The sequence below is a fragment of the Mustelus asterias genome, chromosome 7, assembly GCF_964213995.1.
Source record: "Mustelus asterias chromosome 7, sMusAst1.hap1.1, whole genome shotgun sequence".
In the NCBI taxonomy this organism is placed as follows: Eukaryota; Metazoa; Chordata; class Chondrichthyes; order Carcharhiniformes; family Triakidae; genus Mustelus; species Mustelus asterias.
The window spans coordinates 34,852,878-34,871,143 of NC_135807.1; the positions used below are offsets into that span (position 1 = coordinate 34,852,878).

At 43.2% G+C, this 18,266-nt stretch overlaps 1 protein-coding gene across 1 annotated transcript; it reads left to right on the plus strand.

Annotated features, from left to right (window-relative positions):
* The first annotated feature begins 1,250 nt into the window (after positions 1-1,250).
* Positions 1,251-17,972, plus strand: myd88 (MYD88 innate immune signal transduction adaptor). Its single transcript, XM_078215854.1, has 6 exons — positions 1,251-1,384; positions 1,677-2,041; positions 8,595-8,705; positions 12,546-12,726; positions 13,367-13,458; positions 15,718-17,972. Exons 2-6 carry the CDS (start codon positions 1,705-1,707, stop codon positions 15,870-15,872), a joined length of 876 nt encoding a protein of 291 aa, XP_078071980.1. The 5' UTR covers positions 1,251-1,384; positions 1,677-1,704; the 3' UTR covers positions 15,873-17,972.
* Positions 17,973-18,266: the final 294 nt, after the last annotated feature.

The window sequence follows — 18,266 nt, forward strand, 5'->3', positions numbered from 1 at the left end:
GCTCATCCCTTTAAATGCCAAAAGGCAGGAAGGTGGATCATTGATTGCACAATTGGATAATTATTGAGTATCAGTGAAATAGCCTTTATCCAACATATTTTCTCTTCTAATTTTTCTACGCAGTTGCTTGCAGGAGTGTAGAGGAGATTAATCTTTAATTCCCGAAGACTCCATGACAATCTGGGTGAGTTGGTAACTCTAATATAAACATAGGAACAAGAGTACACTATTCATGACAATCTGGGTGAGTTGGTAACTCTTAATAAACATAGGAACAAGAGTACACTATTCAGTCCCTGGAACATTTCCATTGTTTAGTTAGACCATGGCTGACCTGTATTTCAACTCCATTTACCCGGCTTTGTTCAGTATTGACAGCACCTCCCAAACCCATAGCGTACACATGGGGACATTATCATCTCCAAGTCACACACTTTCTTGAGTTGAACATGCCTTGACTTTGACGGCACTTCAAAATTCTGGACCTCCCCATCTAAACAGCACTGTTCCTACTCACCTTCACTACCTGGACTGCAGCTGCTAGAGATTTGATTTGATTTATTATTGTCATATGTACCGAGATACAGTGAAAAGTATTGTTTTGCGTGCTATCCATACAAATCAAACCATGCAAAGCTTGCAAAGATTCACTATGCTCTAGCGCCATCTTGAAAAATGGATATAGTCAATCCATAGGGAGATCAGTACCACATCCCCATTCTCTCCACTCCGTGTTGTGGGGACTGGCTGCAAGTATTTTCTGGCCTTGTGTCCAGAGGAGGTAAAGGGGCAGTTGTTCCATCTTGCAAGATTGCAAGGGAAGGCACTGTTGGAGAAGGTGGCTGTACCTTGTTACTCTTATGGAGTGTAACTTTTGCGTAATAGATGCTGGATTTGCTAGTGACCCCCATGTCCCATACAGGCATGAATTGTAAGCAATCCCTTGATACTCTTATTGAAGAGAAATTTATTGATCTCACTGACCCACTTGTGAAAAGAGTAAAACCAAAATACTGCAGATGTTGGGAATCTAAAATTTTTAAGAAGTGTTGGAAAAGCTCAACAGATCTGGCAGCATCTGTGGAGAGAGGAAGAGTTGGGTTTTGAATCCATTGTGACGCTCCTAAAGCGCACGAGTCCCTGAGTGATCAGTACCACACACACTCTATGGTCAGTAAACAAAACTAGGCAAATGGAAGAATTGCTCAACACGGAAACGAAACTTAGGTGCTCCTCCCATAGGAGCGGCTTCAAGCCAGTTACAGGTTCGTCACTTCTCTGAAATGGCAGCAGTGTAAGGAAATAACAAGAGTTTTATTAAATCCTAGTTTTCTGCCACAATTAATTAACTTCTGAAGAGTCCCAAAGAACGGTATAATTTTTGGTACGTTTTCCTTTTTTAACGGTGACCAAACTAAAAGCAGATTTGGGTGCAATTTCTATCTGGATGAAGTTCGGGACGACATTTCTTTCACGTAAATGTGGGCTCTGCGTTTCTCTGTGAAGTTGTGGGAGATGAAAGCAAGTTTAATGGCAAATGTTGGAGCTTATTAAAATCCAGATTTCTGTTGAACTTGTGAGGTGTAGATAGACGCGGGGGGTGAGAGAATAGGAGAAACTTTTTAAGGCAAAGTGTTTTTTGATTGGAATAGTAATTCTTGTCCATTTCCGTAAAGAATCCTGCCCGGATATTTTACTCACAGAATGGCAAGTGGTGGGAAGAAGGTTGGAGAGGCTGCCGATTCCCCGGGGACCATTGACTTCTTTTCCATCCCCCTTGTTGCTCTGAACTTCGCGGTGAGGAGGAAGTTGGCACTGTTCCTCAATCCCAGGAGTGTGGTGGCGGTGGACTGGACGGGGCTGGCCGAAGAGATGGGCTTTGACTATCTGGAGATCAGGAACTACGAGAGGTTCGAGAGCCCCACTGGAAAGCTGCTGGAAGATTGGCAAGTGAAGGAAAGTTCTTCCGTGGGCAGGTTACTGGAGCTACTCCGGAAGATAGAACGTGATGATATCGTTGAAGACCTCATGCCAGATATTGGTGAGTCTCTCGTGTTTGCATTCTCCCCCCCCCCCCCCCCAAGGGTGGCACAGTGGTTAGCATTGCTGCACCGCCCCCCCCCCCAAGGGTGGCACAGTGGCTAGCATTGCTGCACCTCCCCCCCCCCCCCCAAGGGTGGCACAGTGGCTAGCATTGCTGCCTCACAGTGCCAGGGGCTCAATTCCTGGCTTGGGTCACTATCTGTGGGAAGTTTACACGTTCTCTCCGCGTCTGCGTGGGTTTCCTCCAGGTGCTCTGATTTCCTCCCACAGTCCGAAAGACGTGCTGGTTAGGTGCTTTTGTCATGCTAAATTATCCCTCAGTGTACCTGAATAGGTGCCAGAGTGTGACGACTGGGGGATTGCCCATGAGGATGGCAGATTTCATTCCCTAAAGGAATGAACGAGATGGCTTTTTCCGACAATGGTTTCATGGTTCTCAGTAGATTCTTAATTCCAGAGTGTGGCGACGAGAAGATTTTCACAGTAACTTAATTGCAGCGTTAATGTAAGCGTACTTGTGACACAAATAAAAAAATCTATATATCTCTGATGAAGGGTTATCCTGACTCAAAATGTTGGCTCTATTCTCTCTCCACAGATACTGTCAGAACTGTTGAGATTTTCCAGTATTTTCCGTTTTTGTTTCAGATTTCAGCATCTGTAGTATTTTACCTTTATCTACACATTTACTGTTTTCCCCTTGCGTATTGTACCTTCTTTCCCCTGCATTCCCCAAGAGTCTGTGGCCACTTCCCAGTGGACCAGACAATTGGAAGAGCGTATAACCAACTCTGTATATGACATTCTGATGGCCACAATGTAGCCAACATGGAATTACTGAAAGTCATGGTGAATGGCATCTGTCAGTCACGAATTAACTAACAGCAAGGTTAAGTATTCATGTTGTGTGGTACTACCAGCATGCTAAATGGGATAGACTTCGAACAGATCGAGCAACTCAAAACTGGGCATCCACGAGGTGCTGTGGGTCATCAGCAACAAAAATTGTACACATCCACAATCTGTAACCTTATGGCCCGAAATGTACCCCACTCTACCATTACCACCAAGCCAGTTTCAGTGAAGAATGCAGGAGGACATGCCAGGAGAAACACCAGGCATACATAAAAACAAGGTGTCAACCTGGTGATGCTGCAACTTACAACTTACCACTTGCTTGCCAAACAGCAAGTAGCACCTGCATGTTTACTTTCAGTAACCGGTGTACATCATTGCACATTCCCCCCTCTCAATCTATAGCCATTCAGGTAATAATCTGTCTTCCTGATTTTGCTACCAAAAGTGGAATACCTCACATTTATCCACATTATACTGCATCTGCCATGCATTTGGCCACTCGCTCAACTTGTCCAAATTGCACTAAAGCATCCCTACATCCTCCCCACAGCTCACTCTCCCACCCAACTTTGTGTCATCTGCACAGGACCTACATTTGTCGTCACCAATCCTTTTTTCTCCACATGCCTATAGAAACTTTTGCAGTCCTGCAAATTTATACTCTCATACTCTATTTTCCCCATCTTAATCAATCATTTTGTCCTCCTTTGCTGAATTCTAAACTGCTCGCAATCTTCAGGTCTGTTGTGTTTTATCTGTCCAATTTGTATGCCTGTGGCTTAGATCTAATACTATAATAATCTCCCTTGTAAACCATGGTTTGGTCACCTTTACCATTTTAGTTTTGGTTCAGACAGGAATGAACAATTGTTGCACTTCACCCATGCACTCTTTTTGTGTGATTGCCATTGCCTAACCACCATCATCACTTTAAGTAATGTTCCCCAATCCATCATAGCTAACTCGTGCTTCATGCTATCGTATTTTCCTTTATTTCGATCCAGGACCTAACCATGTCACTCAATCTTGATGAAGAATTCTATCATCAATGATCAATCTTAGCCTCCTCACAGGTCCCCAGCATCACAGATATCAGTCTTCATCCAATTTGATTCGCTCCATGTCATATGAAGAAATGGCTAATGGTGGTAGATACGGCAAAGGCCACGGGCCTTGACAATATTGCAGCAATGGTACTGAAGACCTGTGCTCCAGAGCTTGCCGCGCCCCTAACCAAGCTGTTCCAGTACAGCTGCAACATTGGCATCTATCCGGCAATGTGGAAAATTGCTCAGGTATGTCCTGTATACAAGAAACAGGACAAATCTAACCTAGTTAATTACTGCCCCATCAGTCAACTCGCAATCATCTTTCAAGTGATGGAATCATAGAAACTAGAAGCAGGAGTAGACCATTTGACCACTCATGCCTGCTTTGTCATTCAGCATGATTATGGCTGATCATTGATCTGGATGCCGTATAGCACAATGGTTAGCACTGCTGCTTCACAGCACCAGGGACCCGGGTTCAATTCCCAGCTTGGGTCACTGTCGGTGTGGAGTTTGTACATTCTCCTCGTGTCTGCGTGGGTTTCCTCCGGGTGCTCCGGTTTCCTCCCACATTCTGAAAGATGTGCTGGTTAAGTGCATTGACCTGAACAGGCGCTGGAGTGTGGTGACTAGGAGAATTTCACAGTAACTTCATTGCAATGTTAATGTAAGCATTACTTGTGACTAATAAATAAACTTTACTTTATATTCCCACCTTCTCTTCAAACGCCTTGATGCCATTAGAATATTTTAAAAATCTGTCTCTTTCTTGAATACATTTAGTGTCTTGGCCTCCACAGGCTTCCGTGGTAGAGAATTCCATAGGTTCACTGCCTTTGAGTAAAAAATGTTTTCCTCATCTCAGTCCTTAATGGTCTACCCCATATCCTGAGACAGTGTCCCCTGGTTCTAGATTCCCCAACCAGGGAAAACATCCTCCCTGCATCTAGTCTGTCCAGCCCTGAACTCTCATCCTTCAAAACATAGTGAATACAGACCTTAGGGGTTAACAAGTGGTACTTGCTGAGCAATAACCTGTTCACTGATGCTCAGTTTGTGTTCTACCAGAGTCAACTTAGCTCCTGACCTCATTACAACCTTGGTTCAAATATAAACAAAGGAGCAGAATTCCATTGGTGACGGTGACTCCACTTCAAGACAGCATTTGACTTCGTATAGCATCAAGGAGCCCTTGCAAAATTAGAGTTGATGGGAATCAGGGGGAACCCCTCCACTGGTTAGGGTCATACTTGAAACAAAGGAAGATGGTTGAAGTGGTTGGAGATCAATCATCTCAGTTCCAGGACATCACTGCAGGAGTTCATCAGGGTTGTATCCTAGGGCAGCCACCTTCAGCTGCTTCATCAATGACTTTCCTTCAATCATAAGATCAGAAGTGGGGATGTTCACTGATGTTCAACACCATTTGCAACTCCTCAGATATTGAAGCGGTCCATGTCCAAATTCAGCAAGATCTGGACAAGTGGCAAGAAACATTCACGTCACACAAGTGCCAGGCAATGATCATCCCTATCAAGATAAAATCTAACCATCATTCATTGACATTCACTTGATGAATCCCCCACTATCAACATTCTCGGGTGGCACAGTGGTTTGCACTGCTGCCTCACAGCGCCAGGGGCCCAGGTTCGATTCCCGGCTTGGGTTACTGTCTGTGCGGAGTCTGCACGTTCTACCCATGTCTGCGTGTTTTCCTTCAGGTGCTCCAGTTTCCCCTCTCAAGTCTGAAAGGTGTGTTGGTTAGGTGCATTGGCCATGCTAAATTCTTCCTCAGTGTACCCGACAGTGTGGCGACTAGGGGATTTTCACAGTAACTTCGTTGCAGTGTTAATGTAAGCCTACTTGTGACACTAATAAATAAACTTTGGGGGTTAACATTGACCAGAAACTGAAATGGACTAGCCATATAAATACTGTGGATACAAGAGCATGTCAGAGGATAGGAGTGTCTCGCCTCCTGATTCCCCAAAGCCTGCCTACCATCTACAAAGCACAAGTCAGGAATATAATCCACTTGTTTGTATAAATGCAGCTCCAACAACATAAAAGAAGCTTGATACAATCCAGGACAATGCAGCTGCTTGATTGACACCCCTTCCACAAACATTCACCCTCATTCACGATGTACAGTGGCAATAATGTGTACCATCTACAAGATCTCTTGATGGCAAAGGAAGTTACTCTTAATTCACCTCTAAAATTCAACTCGTTTGTCCATGTTTGAATCAAGGTTGTAATGAGGTCAGGAGCTGAGTGACCCAAACTGAGCAGGTTATTGCTAAGCAAGTGCTGCTTGATAGCACTGTTGATGAACCCTTCCATGATTGTACTGATCATTGACTGTGGAGTGATGGGGTGGTGTATTGAAGGAGTCTAATAAAATACATGTTTGTATCACTCTTGTTTGTCATGGTCTGATGACTTCTCCACTGTTCCAACCACAAGAAGGAAATGGAAACTTCAAACTTGTTCCTCATAGGTCAACAGCTGAATTGTATGAAAATAGTGTTGGACTGCATTAACAAGAAAAATGACTGATATCACTTAGATATTGCGTGAACATAGTGTACTGTAATTTCTGCAATGAATTGCAACTCCATGTTTTTGTATATTGCCTCCAGGACATTGACCACAGACATGGGAAGTGAGAAACAAGATTACACAGGTTGTTCTGGAATAACAAACATTTCCCGGACCAGAATTCTGCAGGTTATAGGCTAAAAATTAGATGTTTTGCAAATGCTCAACAAGCACCTGGCTCAACATTGGCTTACTGGCAGAACGATTAACAACTAAAATTAAATTTCCACATCCCCTTGAACAGTTACTGAATGAATCAATCAAAAAAAGAACTGAGCCATGCTAATCTCGTGGTCCTAGATTTGCTTACAGCATCCAGCTTAACCTCACCAAGATCTCTCTAGGCCCCTCCACTGTCTCTAACTTGTCTTAAATACATGAGCAAAAATTTGATACAATTAAATATGAGGAGGACTGAGCCCATTGCCTCTGAGCCCCACCACAAATTCCCTTCCCCAGTCACGAATTCTATCGCTCTCCCTAGCAACTGTTTGATGCAAAGCAGCTTATGTGCAGCTAGAGGCTTAATTAAAAGGCAGAACCTCAAATATAATAATTTCTGGGTAGTTACCTAAGCCATGAGCAAACTGGTTTAGGGTGAATAAAGATTGGTGTGGGAGAAATGGGTTTTGATTTCTCGGGCTCCAGCACTAGTATTGGGGAAGGTGCGAGCTGTACCATTGGGACAGTCCACATCTGAACCACGCTAGGATCAGTGCTCTAATGGGTTGTACAACTAGAGAAGCAGAGGGGGCTTTAAATAGTGGGGGTGAGGGATTGCGTTTAGGAGGTTGTGGTGAATTAAAAAGTGAGGAAAATTCAAGAGAGCAACTTAGCATTTTGGGAAATGATGATCAAAATGTGCCAGGAAGCGACAGAGCATACAAACTTGTGCCAACAGGTAAGGCTAGAAGCTGTGAAAATAATAAAATAATTGAGTTAATGACACTCTTGAGTGCATGTAGCCGCTGAATTGACATAGAAGTAAAATAGAAGTAACCAGATATGGCCTAATTGCCATTAGAGAGGTGTGGCTGCAAGTTTGAGAACTAAATGTTGAAGGGTATTCGACATTTAGGAAGAATCGACTAAAAGGAAGAGAAGGTTAACAAGATAAGTTAAGGATTTTGTTAGACTAACGGAAGAAGCTTATAAAGTTGCCAAAAAAATGTAGCAAGCATGAGGATTGGGGGAATTTTAGAATTCTGCAAAAAGAACCAAGAAACTGATAAAACAAGAGGAAATAGAATACGAAAGTTACCTAGCAAGAAATATAAAAAATAGACTGTCAAAACTTCTATGTGTATTATAAAACAAAAAAAATAGCAAAGGCACATAAGGTTAACTACAGGAAGTTAAAGGAAGAGACAGGAGAATTTGTAATGAGGAATAAGAAGAAGGCAGAGAAACTAAACAAATATTGTGTCTGGCTTCACAGAGGGAGATACAAAAAACCCTCTTAAAATATTAGAGAACCAAGGACTGGACAGATTGAGGACCGGAAAGAAATTAGTATTAGTAAAAAAGTAGCACTGGAGAAATTAATGGACTAAAAGTTGATAAAACTCCCAGACCTAATGATCTACATCCCAGTGTTGAACGTAGTGGCTGTAGAGATAGTGAATGCGTTGGTGATCATCTTCCAAAATTCTATAGATTCTGGAACAGTTCCTGCAGGTTGGACGATTGCAAATGTAACCCCACCAATTAAGAAAGGAGGGAGAGAGAAAACGGGGAATTAACCTTTTTTAGCTAACCATGGATCCTCTTTTTCACGCAGGAATCTGGAATGTACTGCCTGATAGTGTGACTCAGTCATGGCTTTTGAAAGAAAATTGCATGATTATCTGGAGAGAAAAACTTTGCAGGGTTTGGGGGAAATGGTGGGGATGTGACTAACTGAGTGGCTCTTGTCAAGCTGACATGGTCATGGCGAGCTGAATAACTTTCTATGATTCTAAGACACAATTGTAAGGCTAAATAAAGAATTTAAAAATGTGAATCTGTGTTGAAATGTTATAATCTGCACCCATTCTTTCACAGAAAAGGACTGTAGACAATACCTCAACAAACCACTTCAGGTGCCATCAGTGGATAGCAGTGAGCCCAAGGCCCGAGCTTCGGCAGGAATTACAATAAGAGATGACCCCACAGGTAATCAAAACAAAATTTCATTTTATTTTCCTATAATGTAAATGAAGCAGCCTCAATTATCAGTCATAAGGAAGACTACCCTCCCCATCTCTTTACTTTATCAAGTCAAGTTACAGGTACCTGAGAATCAGGACCATTTTTTAAAAAATAGTTTAAAATTAGAATCTTGAAAAAAGTATTGTTGATCTTGATTCCAATTGATTTCTGAGATCTGAAGTCCTGATTCCTGCAGATCACCCTAGCCCAAAGCCCTTGTGACGCTGTCCTAACCAGAAACTAAATATTATGAATGTTGTATTTGACCAGTGATGGTACATTTCGAATAATGATGGCTTATCCTCCTGAATTGCAAACAAAGGCCAGAATTTAATGTATAAAGTGGGAGAGCATCTTGGGGATAGCGATCATAACTCTATCTCCTTTATGCTTGCATTGGAAAAATAGAGGATCAGGCAAGCTAGGAAAGCGTTTGTATGGAGTAAGGGGAAATATGAAATCATAAGGCAGCAAATTAGAGGAGTAAATTGGAAGGAGGTATTCTTGGGGAAATGTACTGAAGAGAGGTGGCAGTTTTTCAAGGAATGTCTGTCTAGAGTTCTACAGGACAATGTTCCGAGCAGACAGGGAGGTGTTGGTAGGTTAAAGGAACCGTGGTGCACGAAAGCTGTGCGGGACCTAGTCGCAAAGAAAAGGAAAGCGTACTAAAGGTTCAGAGAGCTTGGTGAAGATAGGGATCTAGATGAGTATACGGCTTGTAGGAAGGGACTAAAGAAGGAAATTAGGAGAGCCAGAAGGGGTCACGAGAAGGCCTTGGCAAGTAGGATTAAGGAGAACCCTAAGGTGTTCTATAAATATGTGAAAAGTGAAAGGATGAGACATGAAGGAATAGGGCCTATAAAAGGTGAAGGCGGGAAAGTCTGTACGGAACCAGCAGAAATGGCAGAGGTGCTTAATGAGTATTTTGCCTCGGTTTTCACAGAGGAAAAGGACCTGGGTGGATGTAATGCGGGCTTGCGGTGGATTGAAAAGATTGAGTATGTGGACTTTAAGAAAGAGGTTGTGCTGGAATCTTTGAATGGCATCAAGATAGATAAGTTGCCGGGTCCGGATGGGATGTACCCCAGGTTACTGTGGGAGGTGAGGGAAGAGATTGCAGAGCCTCTGGCGATGATCTTTGCGTCGTCAATGGAGATGGGAGAGGTATTGGAGGATTGCGGATGTGGTTCCTATTTTCAAGAAGGGGAATAGGGATAGCCCAGGAAATTACCGACCGGTGAGTCTAACCTCAGTGGTTGGTAAGCTGATGGAGAAGATCCTGAGGGACAGGATTTATGAGCATTTAGAAAGGTTTAGTATGCTCAAGAATACTCAGCACGGCTTTGTCAAAGTCAGATCGTGCCTTACGAGCCTGGTGGAGTTCTTCGAAAATGTGACTAAACACATTGACGAAGGGGAAGTGGTAGATGTGGTTTATATGGATTTTAGCAAGGCGTTCGATAAGGTCCCCCATGCAAGGCTTCTAGAAAAAGTGAGAGGGCATGGGATCCAAGGTGCTGCTGCCCTGTGGATCCAGAACTGTCTTGCCCAAAGGAGGCAGAGAGTGTGTATAGATGGGTCTTTTTCTAAATGGAGGTTGGTCACCAGTGGTGTGCCCCAGGGATCTGTTCTGGGACCCTTGCTGTTTGTCATTTTCATAAATGACCTGGATGAGGAAGTGGAGGGATGGGTTGGTAAGTTTGCCGACGACACGAAGGTTGGTGGGGTTGTGGATAGTCTGGAGGGATGTCGGAAGTTACAGAGGGACATAGATAGGATGCAAGACTGGGCGGAGAAGTGGCAGATGGACTTTAACCCAGATAAATGCGTAGTGGTCCATTTTGGCAGGTCAAATGGGATGAAGGAGTACAATATAAAGGGAAAGACTCAGTACTGGGGAGGATCAGAAGGACCTTGGGGTCCAGGTCCATAGGACTCTAAAATCGGCCCCGTAGGTGGAGGAGGTGGTTAAGAAGGTGTATGGTGTGCTGGCCTTTATCAATCGAGGGATTGAGTTTAGGAGTCTGGGAATAATGATGCACCTACATAAGACCCTCGTCAGACCCCACTTGGAGTACTGTGCTCAGTTCTGATCGCCTCATTACAGGAAGGATGTGGAAAAGATTGAAAGGGTGCAGAGGAGATTTACAAGGATGTTGCCTGGATTGAGTGGCATGCCTTATGAGGATAGGCTGAGGGAGCTCGGTCTTTTCTCCTTGGAGAGACGTAGGATGAGAGGAGACCTAATAGAGGTATATAAGATGTTGAGAGGCATAGATCGGGTGGACTCTCAGAGGCTTTTTCCCAGAGGTTTAAGGTGCTGGGGGGTAGGTACAGGGGAAATGTTAGGGGGAAGTTTTTCACACAGAGGGTGGTGGGCGAGTGGAATCGGCTGCCGTCAGTGGTGGTGGAGGCAAACTCAATAGGGTCTTTTAAGAGACTCCTGGATGAGTACATGGGACTTAATAGGATGGAGGGTTATAGTTAGGCCTAGAAGGTAGGGATATGTTCGGCACAACTTGTGGGGCTGAAGGGTCTGTTTGTGCTGTAGTTTTTCTATGTTTCTATAAAGCTCAGGAATGTACTCGACCTGGAAGCATGTAAAATTGTGTGAGAACAGCCTGATTTCTCTGGATGAACGGGAAGACTGATAGTTGGATTTCCACAGTTCTGTGAAAAGGTGGAATTTCTGGCCTGACAAAGGAAGCACAGTGTAAACACATTACAGAGATATATAACAGTCTGACAAATTTCATTTAGCATTCACTTACTTAGGTTGCGAATAATATTTAAGATAGTTTTCCCTTTAATTTTGGTCATAGCCTCTAATTTGGCAAGATACGACCGTACCTGGCTTACTCCCAATCAGTGTGCCCTTGAAGAGCAACCCAGTTCGTGTGCGGGCCGAGCACAAGTCGGCCCCTTTAATTTACCACCTGTGAGGCTGTGCCAAAAAATTAAAATAGCCCATGCACTTAAGTGAATGTGCCACATGCAACAAAAAATTAGAGGGGACGATGCTCCAAACCCACTTTCTCCTTCTCATGGGAAGTAATTCCACCATCACCCACCCTCTCGCTAACTGGCATGAATAAGATGAAAGTTCTCAAAGAAAGTATTGGAATAGGGGCTTCAATGCTGAACTTGAAATAGAAGGTCAGCTACCACAGTGTGATCATCCAGTTAGAAATTAGTAAGAACCCCAAACTTGGTCCTTCCAAGGACAGGCAAAGACTGTGTGGCCCTAACAATCGGGATCACCTTAACCAAGCCCAACTGAAGACTAGACTACAAGAACAACTGGTTCAACTTTTAAATATAATGTAAGCCGGCTTACAACAACACGCTATGGGTGTATGTAATATACTATGTAAGCTACATGAAAGACACACAGGTTAGAGAATCAACTTTATGGTTTTGTACTCCAGACTGTGATTTTCGCTCTCATTAAAAAGGACTCTTACCAGCAGCCACCCTCTGTATTACCAACATGAGGATAAATTAAAGAAGAACAACTGCAGCAACATTAAAATGAGAAAGCAGGAATGTGTCAGGTTAACGTTAGAACAGGAGTAACATTTAAAGAGGTCAGTCTATCTCTCAATATATGGAGCCATAAGAATGCAGGAATTATTAGATGAAATTTGTCTCACTTCTCTTTGACTATTCTTGTACTTGGAATGACACAACATTTACTGGTGTCTATCAATTGATTTACGATAAACCCATACCCAAGGCAAGGAAAACCACAGTGGTGGAACAAATTGGGAATCACCGGATTAATAAATGTTCTGTGTCTTGCAGGAGCTGCACCTGAGTTGTTTGATGCCTTTATTTGTTATTGTCAAGCCGACATTCAGTTTGTCCACGAGATGATAAAGCAGCTCGAGCAGTCGGAGTGCAAACTGAAACTGTGTGTATTTGATCGAGATGTGCTGCCAGGGTCGTGTGTTTGGACCATCTCCAGCGAGCTTATTGAGAAAAGGTACGCGGAAATGGTTTGGGCAGGGTTTGGAAACAGCAAATTTCTGGGTGCATTTCTGAGATTTCTCATGCCTGTTGGTTTTGTTAACTTCCTGTTCCCAATAACTTGCCATATGATTAGGGAAGTGAATTCTGTATTTCTCATACCCCAGTTGAGTACATTCCATTAGTCAATGAAACACATCACTGGCAAACATGGAGCATTTTCAAGCTCAGATCTCCCACCCATTAGTCCCTGACTGAGGGGGAAGCCATGAGCAGACACAATGCCAAGGTTAAGTGAAGGGACAATAGGTCCACTCTGGAATGATGAGTTAGAATAAGCCAAATGTGCTTCCGCAATGGCGATTGAGATTTGGAAGCAAGACAATGCTTTTATTTCCAGTTCCAAGCACATCTTGCTAAGACTTCTCACTTGGCAACTATATTTGGTTCTCAGACTCCAGCACTTTGTATCCTTGTGTCAGCAAATGATTTTTATGCAATTGAACACACATTTGTAAGAAAACTTTTCTTCTGAACTGAAATCGACATAACCAGACAGGAAGGGTCAAAGGCAATCATTAAAACATTATACCAGAATTAGATAAATTACCAACTGTTTGATTCACATGAATTCTCTGCTTCATCTTTAATGGCAGGTGTAAAAGGATGGTGGCGATAATCTCCGATGACTATTTGGTCAGTGATGATTGTGACTTTCAAACAAAGTTTGCCCTGAGTCTTAGTCCAGGTAAAATAGCATGTATTGTATACAATCATCTACTCTTAATGTATTTGGTTTGCATGTGTTGATGCTTCATCTAATTTTCACCCTGTTTTTTCATCCTACATGGTCTGTTGCCTTCACCCCTTACTTAGGTTTCTCTCTTTTTCTCTTTAATATGATCCTGATCAGTTTTATAGCTTTTATAACTCTCACTCATGCTGCTCACTCCTGCTACTGCCAAACAGGAAAAGGAAATCAGAAAGTTGGCCCCCACTCAGTCTTCTGGCACGTGTGCAGTTTCTCCAACTGTTTCTGTCACTATGATGTACCATTAACTTACTGAAACCTCCCTCCCACTGCCTGCTCCCTCACACCAATCCCCTTGCTGCTCCTTTTGCTACGAGCTTGCTCCTCCCCCCCCCCCCCCCCCCCCCCCCACTTCCTTACAATTACCTCGCCACTCCCCTCTTGACCAGCCCTTCCACTTGGGAGGAAACAGTGGAACAGACAGTGGGGAGTGGAAGAGTGAAGAGACCGGCGAGGGGCTGCGGAATAAAGCAAGGAGAGAAATGGTCAAGGATGTGGCGCTAAGTGGTGAGAGAAGTGGGAGGGAGCAGAGGCAAGTGAGCTAGCGGCGAGGGAAATTGGATGGGAACAGCAAGATGAGCTGGGGAAAGTGGAAGAGAGAGCCAGGATAATGTGTTTTCTGTCTTTGTTTGATCTTTGCCACCTTAAATGCAGCCAGCTGCCTGGGACATTGCTGTCAGCAAAGTACAAGGTTCTGAAAATGCATCAGCTTATGTGCAAGAAGTGCTCCCCTACTGTTATAACTGTCCTGACTGGAGACAATACACACCTCTTTAACCTGTGCTTGGCCCTCCCTCCACTCACATTGTCTGTACCTTTAAGACTTGATTACCCGTAAAGACTCGCATTCCAACCATTATCTTGTAAATTGAGTTTGTGTCTTTATGTGACCTGTTTGAGAACACAAGTCCTCACTCACCTGATGAAGGAGCCTGAGACTCCGAAAGCTAGTGCTGCCAAATAAACCTGTTGGACTTTAACCTGGTGTTGTGAGACTTCTTACTGAACATAAATAAATGCAGCCTTAGAAACAGTGATGTTTCCCAGCCTGTGATTCCACAGAATGTTTTGTTGTTTTTCACCCATTATCACTGAGCTTTCAAACTCCACTTTGTCACAGTGTGGCGTTAAGTCCCAGTAATTCCTCTTTCTACCTATCCACTCGTCAAGACGAAATGAGAATACAAGCAGGAATCTTCCTTAGCTCTGGTGTGACTCATTTTCTGATGGCCACTATTTGAACCTCAGGAGGCCCACAAGTAGCTGGTGTTTGGTGTGTGAGAAGAGGGGGAAAATAGCTCTTTCTCTGGCTTCTTGTGGCGCTGCAGGATGTGGTACTGAGCTATACAGCCAATTCAAAATTTGCTTCTTTTCTGTGTTCTGTCTTGACTGATCTGCCCACCAGAGAGATGACAGGAGTACGAAAAAGAAGGGGGGAAGAAATGGTATCTGTTTCTGATTGCTAATTGTTGACACTAGCTAAGTTTCCAGTGCAATAGATATTTGGTGAAGATTGGATTGGAGTTGGTTAAGATGCCACTCATCTTAGAATAACCTACTGACATTGCTGCCTGGATTCACACATATAAATAAAACTAGTAGTTAATTAATTAAAAAGGGAGTTGGAGAGCAAGATTTTTTTTCAGTTTCATAGAAATCATAGAAACCCTACAGTGCAGAAAGAGGCCATTCGGCCCATCGAGTCTGCACCGACCAAGATCCCACCCAGGCCCTATCCCCACATCCCTACATATTTACCCGCTAATCCCTCTAGCCTACGCATCCCGACGCAGATACAAGGAGAATGTGCAAACTCCAGACAGTGACCCAAGCCGGGAATCGAACCCAGGTCCCTGGAGCTGTGAAGCAGCAGTGCTAACCACTGTGCTACCGTGCCGCTAAAGTTTCTTCAAGATGCAGGTTGATGTCGTTGAAACCAAAGGAAAAATATTTGGGAGGAAATTAGATTAGCACTTAAAGAAAATCTTGAAAATATTCAAGGATTTGAGAGAAATTATACAGGGATAGATGGCAATGCTGGTGATGAGGATGAATGTCCTTCTGTGAAAAATGTTTTGTGGGGAGTAATGATACCACAGGGTTGCTGGTGCTGCATCATACCCCCAAGTCAGTGGGGAGGGAGAAAATGTGAAGTAAGGAATTTTAAATCCGATGTACTGATTTCTGATCTAACAGGTGCCCGAGACAAGCGTCTGATCCCCGTCAAATACAAGCAAATCAAGAAGAAATTTCCCAGCATTCTCCGACACATCACGATCTGTGATTACACAAATCCAAGCACCAAAGCCTGGTTCTGGAACAGACTCGCTAGGGCACTCTCACAACCATGAGGAGAGAACCTAGAGAGGGAGCAGAAGGACTCGAGGTGATTGGTGTGTTTACATTGTAAGAATGAAGACAGTTTTGGGGATTCCAACACAGGCTATCTCTATTGACCTGTACCAGATGACCAGCTCTAGTGTCTTGACTACTCAATGTTCTCCAGTATTGAAAGGGATTGGGGTTCTTCTCACCAGGGTGAAATTTAATGTAAAATATGTTTTGAACGGTTTCAAGGATGTAGTCCAGATTGTACTGAAAATGTTCAGCTTTGTGATTCAATTGGCTGCCTCTGTCCTTTCCCTTAGCCCTGAACTCTCAGCCTTCTCTAGTTTCTCTATCTCCCTTGTGTCTTTTCTGAGCTCATCTTGTCCATGAGACCGCTGGCCCCCGGTTCCTTTGACCTTTTGACTAAACTGTGGACTACCCAACTTTCTTTTCTGACTCCCATGTTAGCTGATATTGTTCACTGTTCTCTTGCTACAGATTTTGACCCTCTTTTTCAAATCTGCCATCATCACCCCTCCCACAGAGAACCAACCCTTGACCCCCTTCATCCTTGCAAATTATGCTTCATATCCAACCTCTTTCCTTTTACTGAACATTGTGACCCGCCAAATCTTTGCCGATCTTTCCTGGAACTCCATATTTGAATCTCTCCATTCGGATTTCTGCCCTGCCACAATACCTTATCAAAGTTACAAATTACATCAAAATCACAAAGTCTAATAGTGACTTTTGAGGGGCATCTTGACAAATACGTGAATAGAGGGATGCGGTCCTCGGAAGGGTAGGGGGTTTTAGTTCAGTCAGGTAGCATGGTTGGTACAGGCTTGGAGGGCCGAAGGGCCTGTGCCTGTGCTAGCATTTTCTTCATTGTTTGTACATCCTATGTGACTGTGACAAAGGTAAACTTTCCCTCCTTGATCTTCTTAACCTGTTTACAGTCAATAACATGGTTTACTCTGCTATCCTCCTGTGATGACTCTCCTCCATCCTCCAACTTGTGGAGCTGCATTTGACTGGTTCCATTCTTACCTATCTAATTATAGCCAGAGAATAACCTGCTAGTTTCTCTTCCCACCCTGTTACCTTTGGTATCTCCCAGGATTATTGTTAGCTCCCCTTTCTATTTCTCATCTACATGCTGTTCCTTGGTGACATTATCTACAAACACTCCGTTTTCACTTGTATGATTACAGCTTCCAGTTCCATCTCAACACGCCTCTCTCAACTCTTCCACTGCTTCTAAGTTGTCAGACATCCAATATTGAATAAGCTGAAATTTCCTCCCAACTAAATTTTAGAAAGACTGAAGCGGTCGTCTTTGATCCTCACCACAAACTCTGTTTACTATACATCAACTCCAACCCTTTGACAACTGTCTGAAACTAAACCGCACTGTTCACAACATTGATGTTATTATTTGACCTCAAGATCAGCTTCTGATCACATGTGGGTCATCAGCAGTAAAGCGCCTATTTCCACTTCCATAACATCATCCAACTCTGCACCTGCCTCAATATATCTACTGGTAAAACCTCATCCATGCCACCTCCAGACTTGACTATTCCAACGCATTTGTGGCTAGTATCCAACGCATTGTACCCTGCATAAACTTGAGATTATCTCTGCTATCCATATCCTAACCGGCACCAAACCAATTTCACCCATCACCCTTGTGATTACTGACCTACAGTGAATGTCAGAATTGTTACAGTGCAGAAGGAGGCCACCTGGTCCATCGTACCACTGTGGCTGAACTCCCTCTGAAATGATTTATTTCAGTTCAAGAAATAGATCCACTGGCATCTGCTCAGAATGAATGGTCATAAAATGCAGGCCTCTCCAGTGACTCCCACATTCTGAGTGTGAAAAGCTTATAGAAGAATACATTCCAGCTAACAATTGGAGCTTTTCTGAAAACTGTTGCAACAAATCAGCTATTTCTTAGCCTCTTGTGGGTATTACTTTCAGTTCAGCTTGTGGAATGAGTTTGTTCCTTTTTCTCTGCTATTATGTTTATATTAAAATTTATTTTCATGACATTTGGTGTATTTTTTAACGTGAAAAATCTGTACTAAAATATTTCAATAAAAAACTTTATAGAAGTTTAGTTGTAGGTGTTTCCAGTGATTGACCAGTAGTTAGTGTGATCATTGGTTGGTAGTGATAACGTATAAAACACCTGCACAAAACACTCATTTAAAATGTTAGATATAAACTGTACTTGGCTGTCTTCCTTTCTTCCCACCCAGTTTAAAATTATATATGCAACAATGAAACACTGTACAGTTCTAGATACCATGACATATTGGTCCCTTGTGACTGAAAAGGGAGAGCTGGCTAAAGGAGAGATGTGCTGGAACTAATAGGAAGGGCAGAAGGATTGACCTTCTCATCAA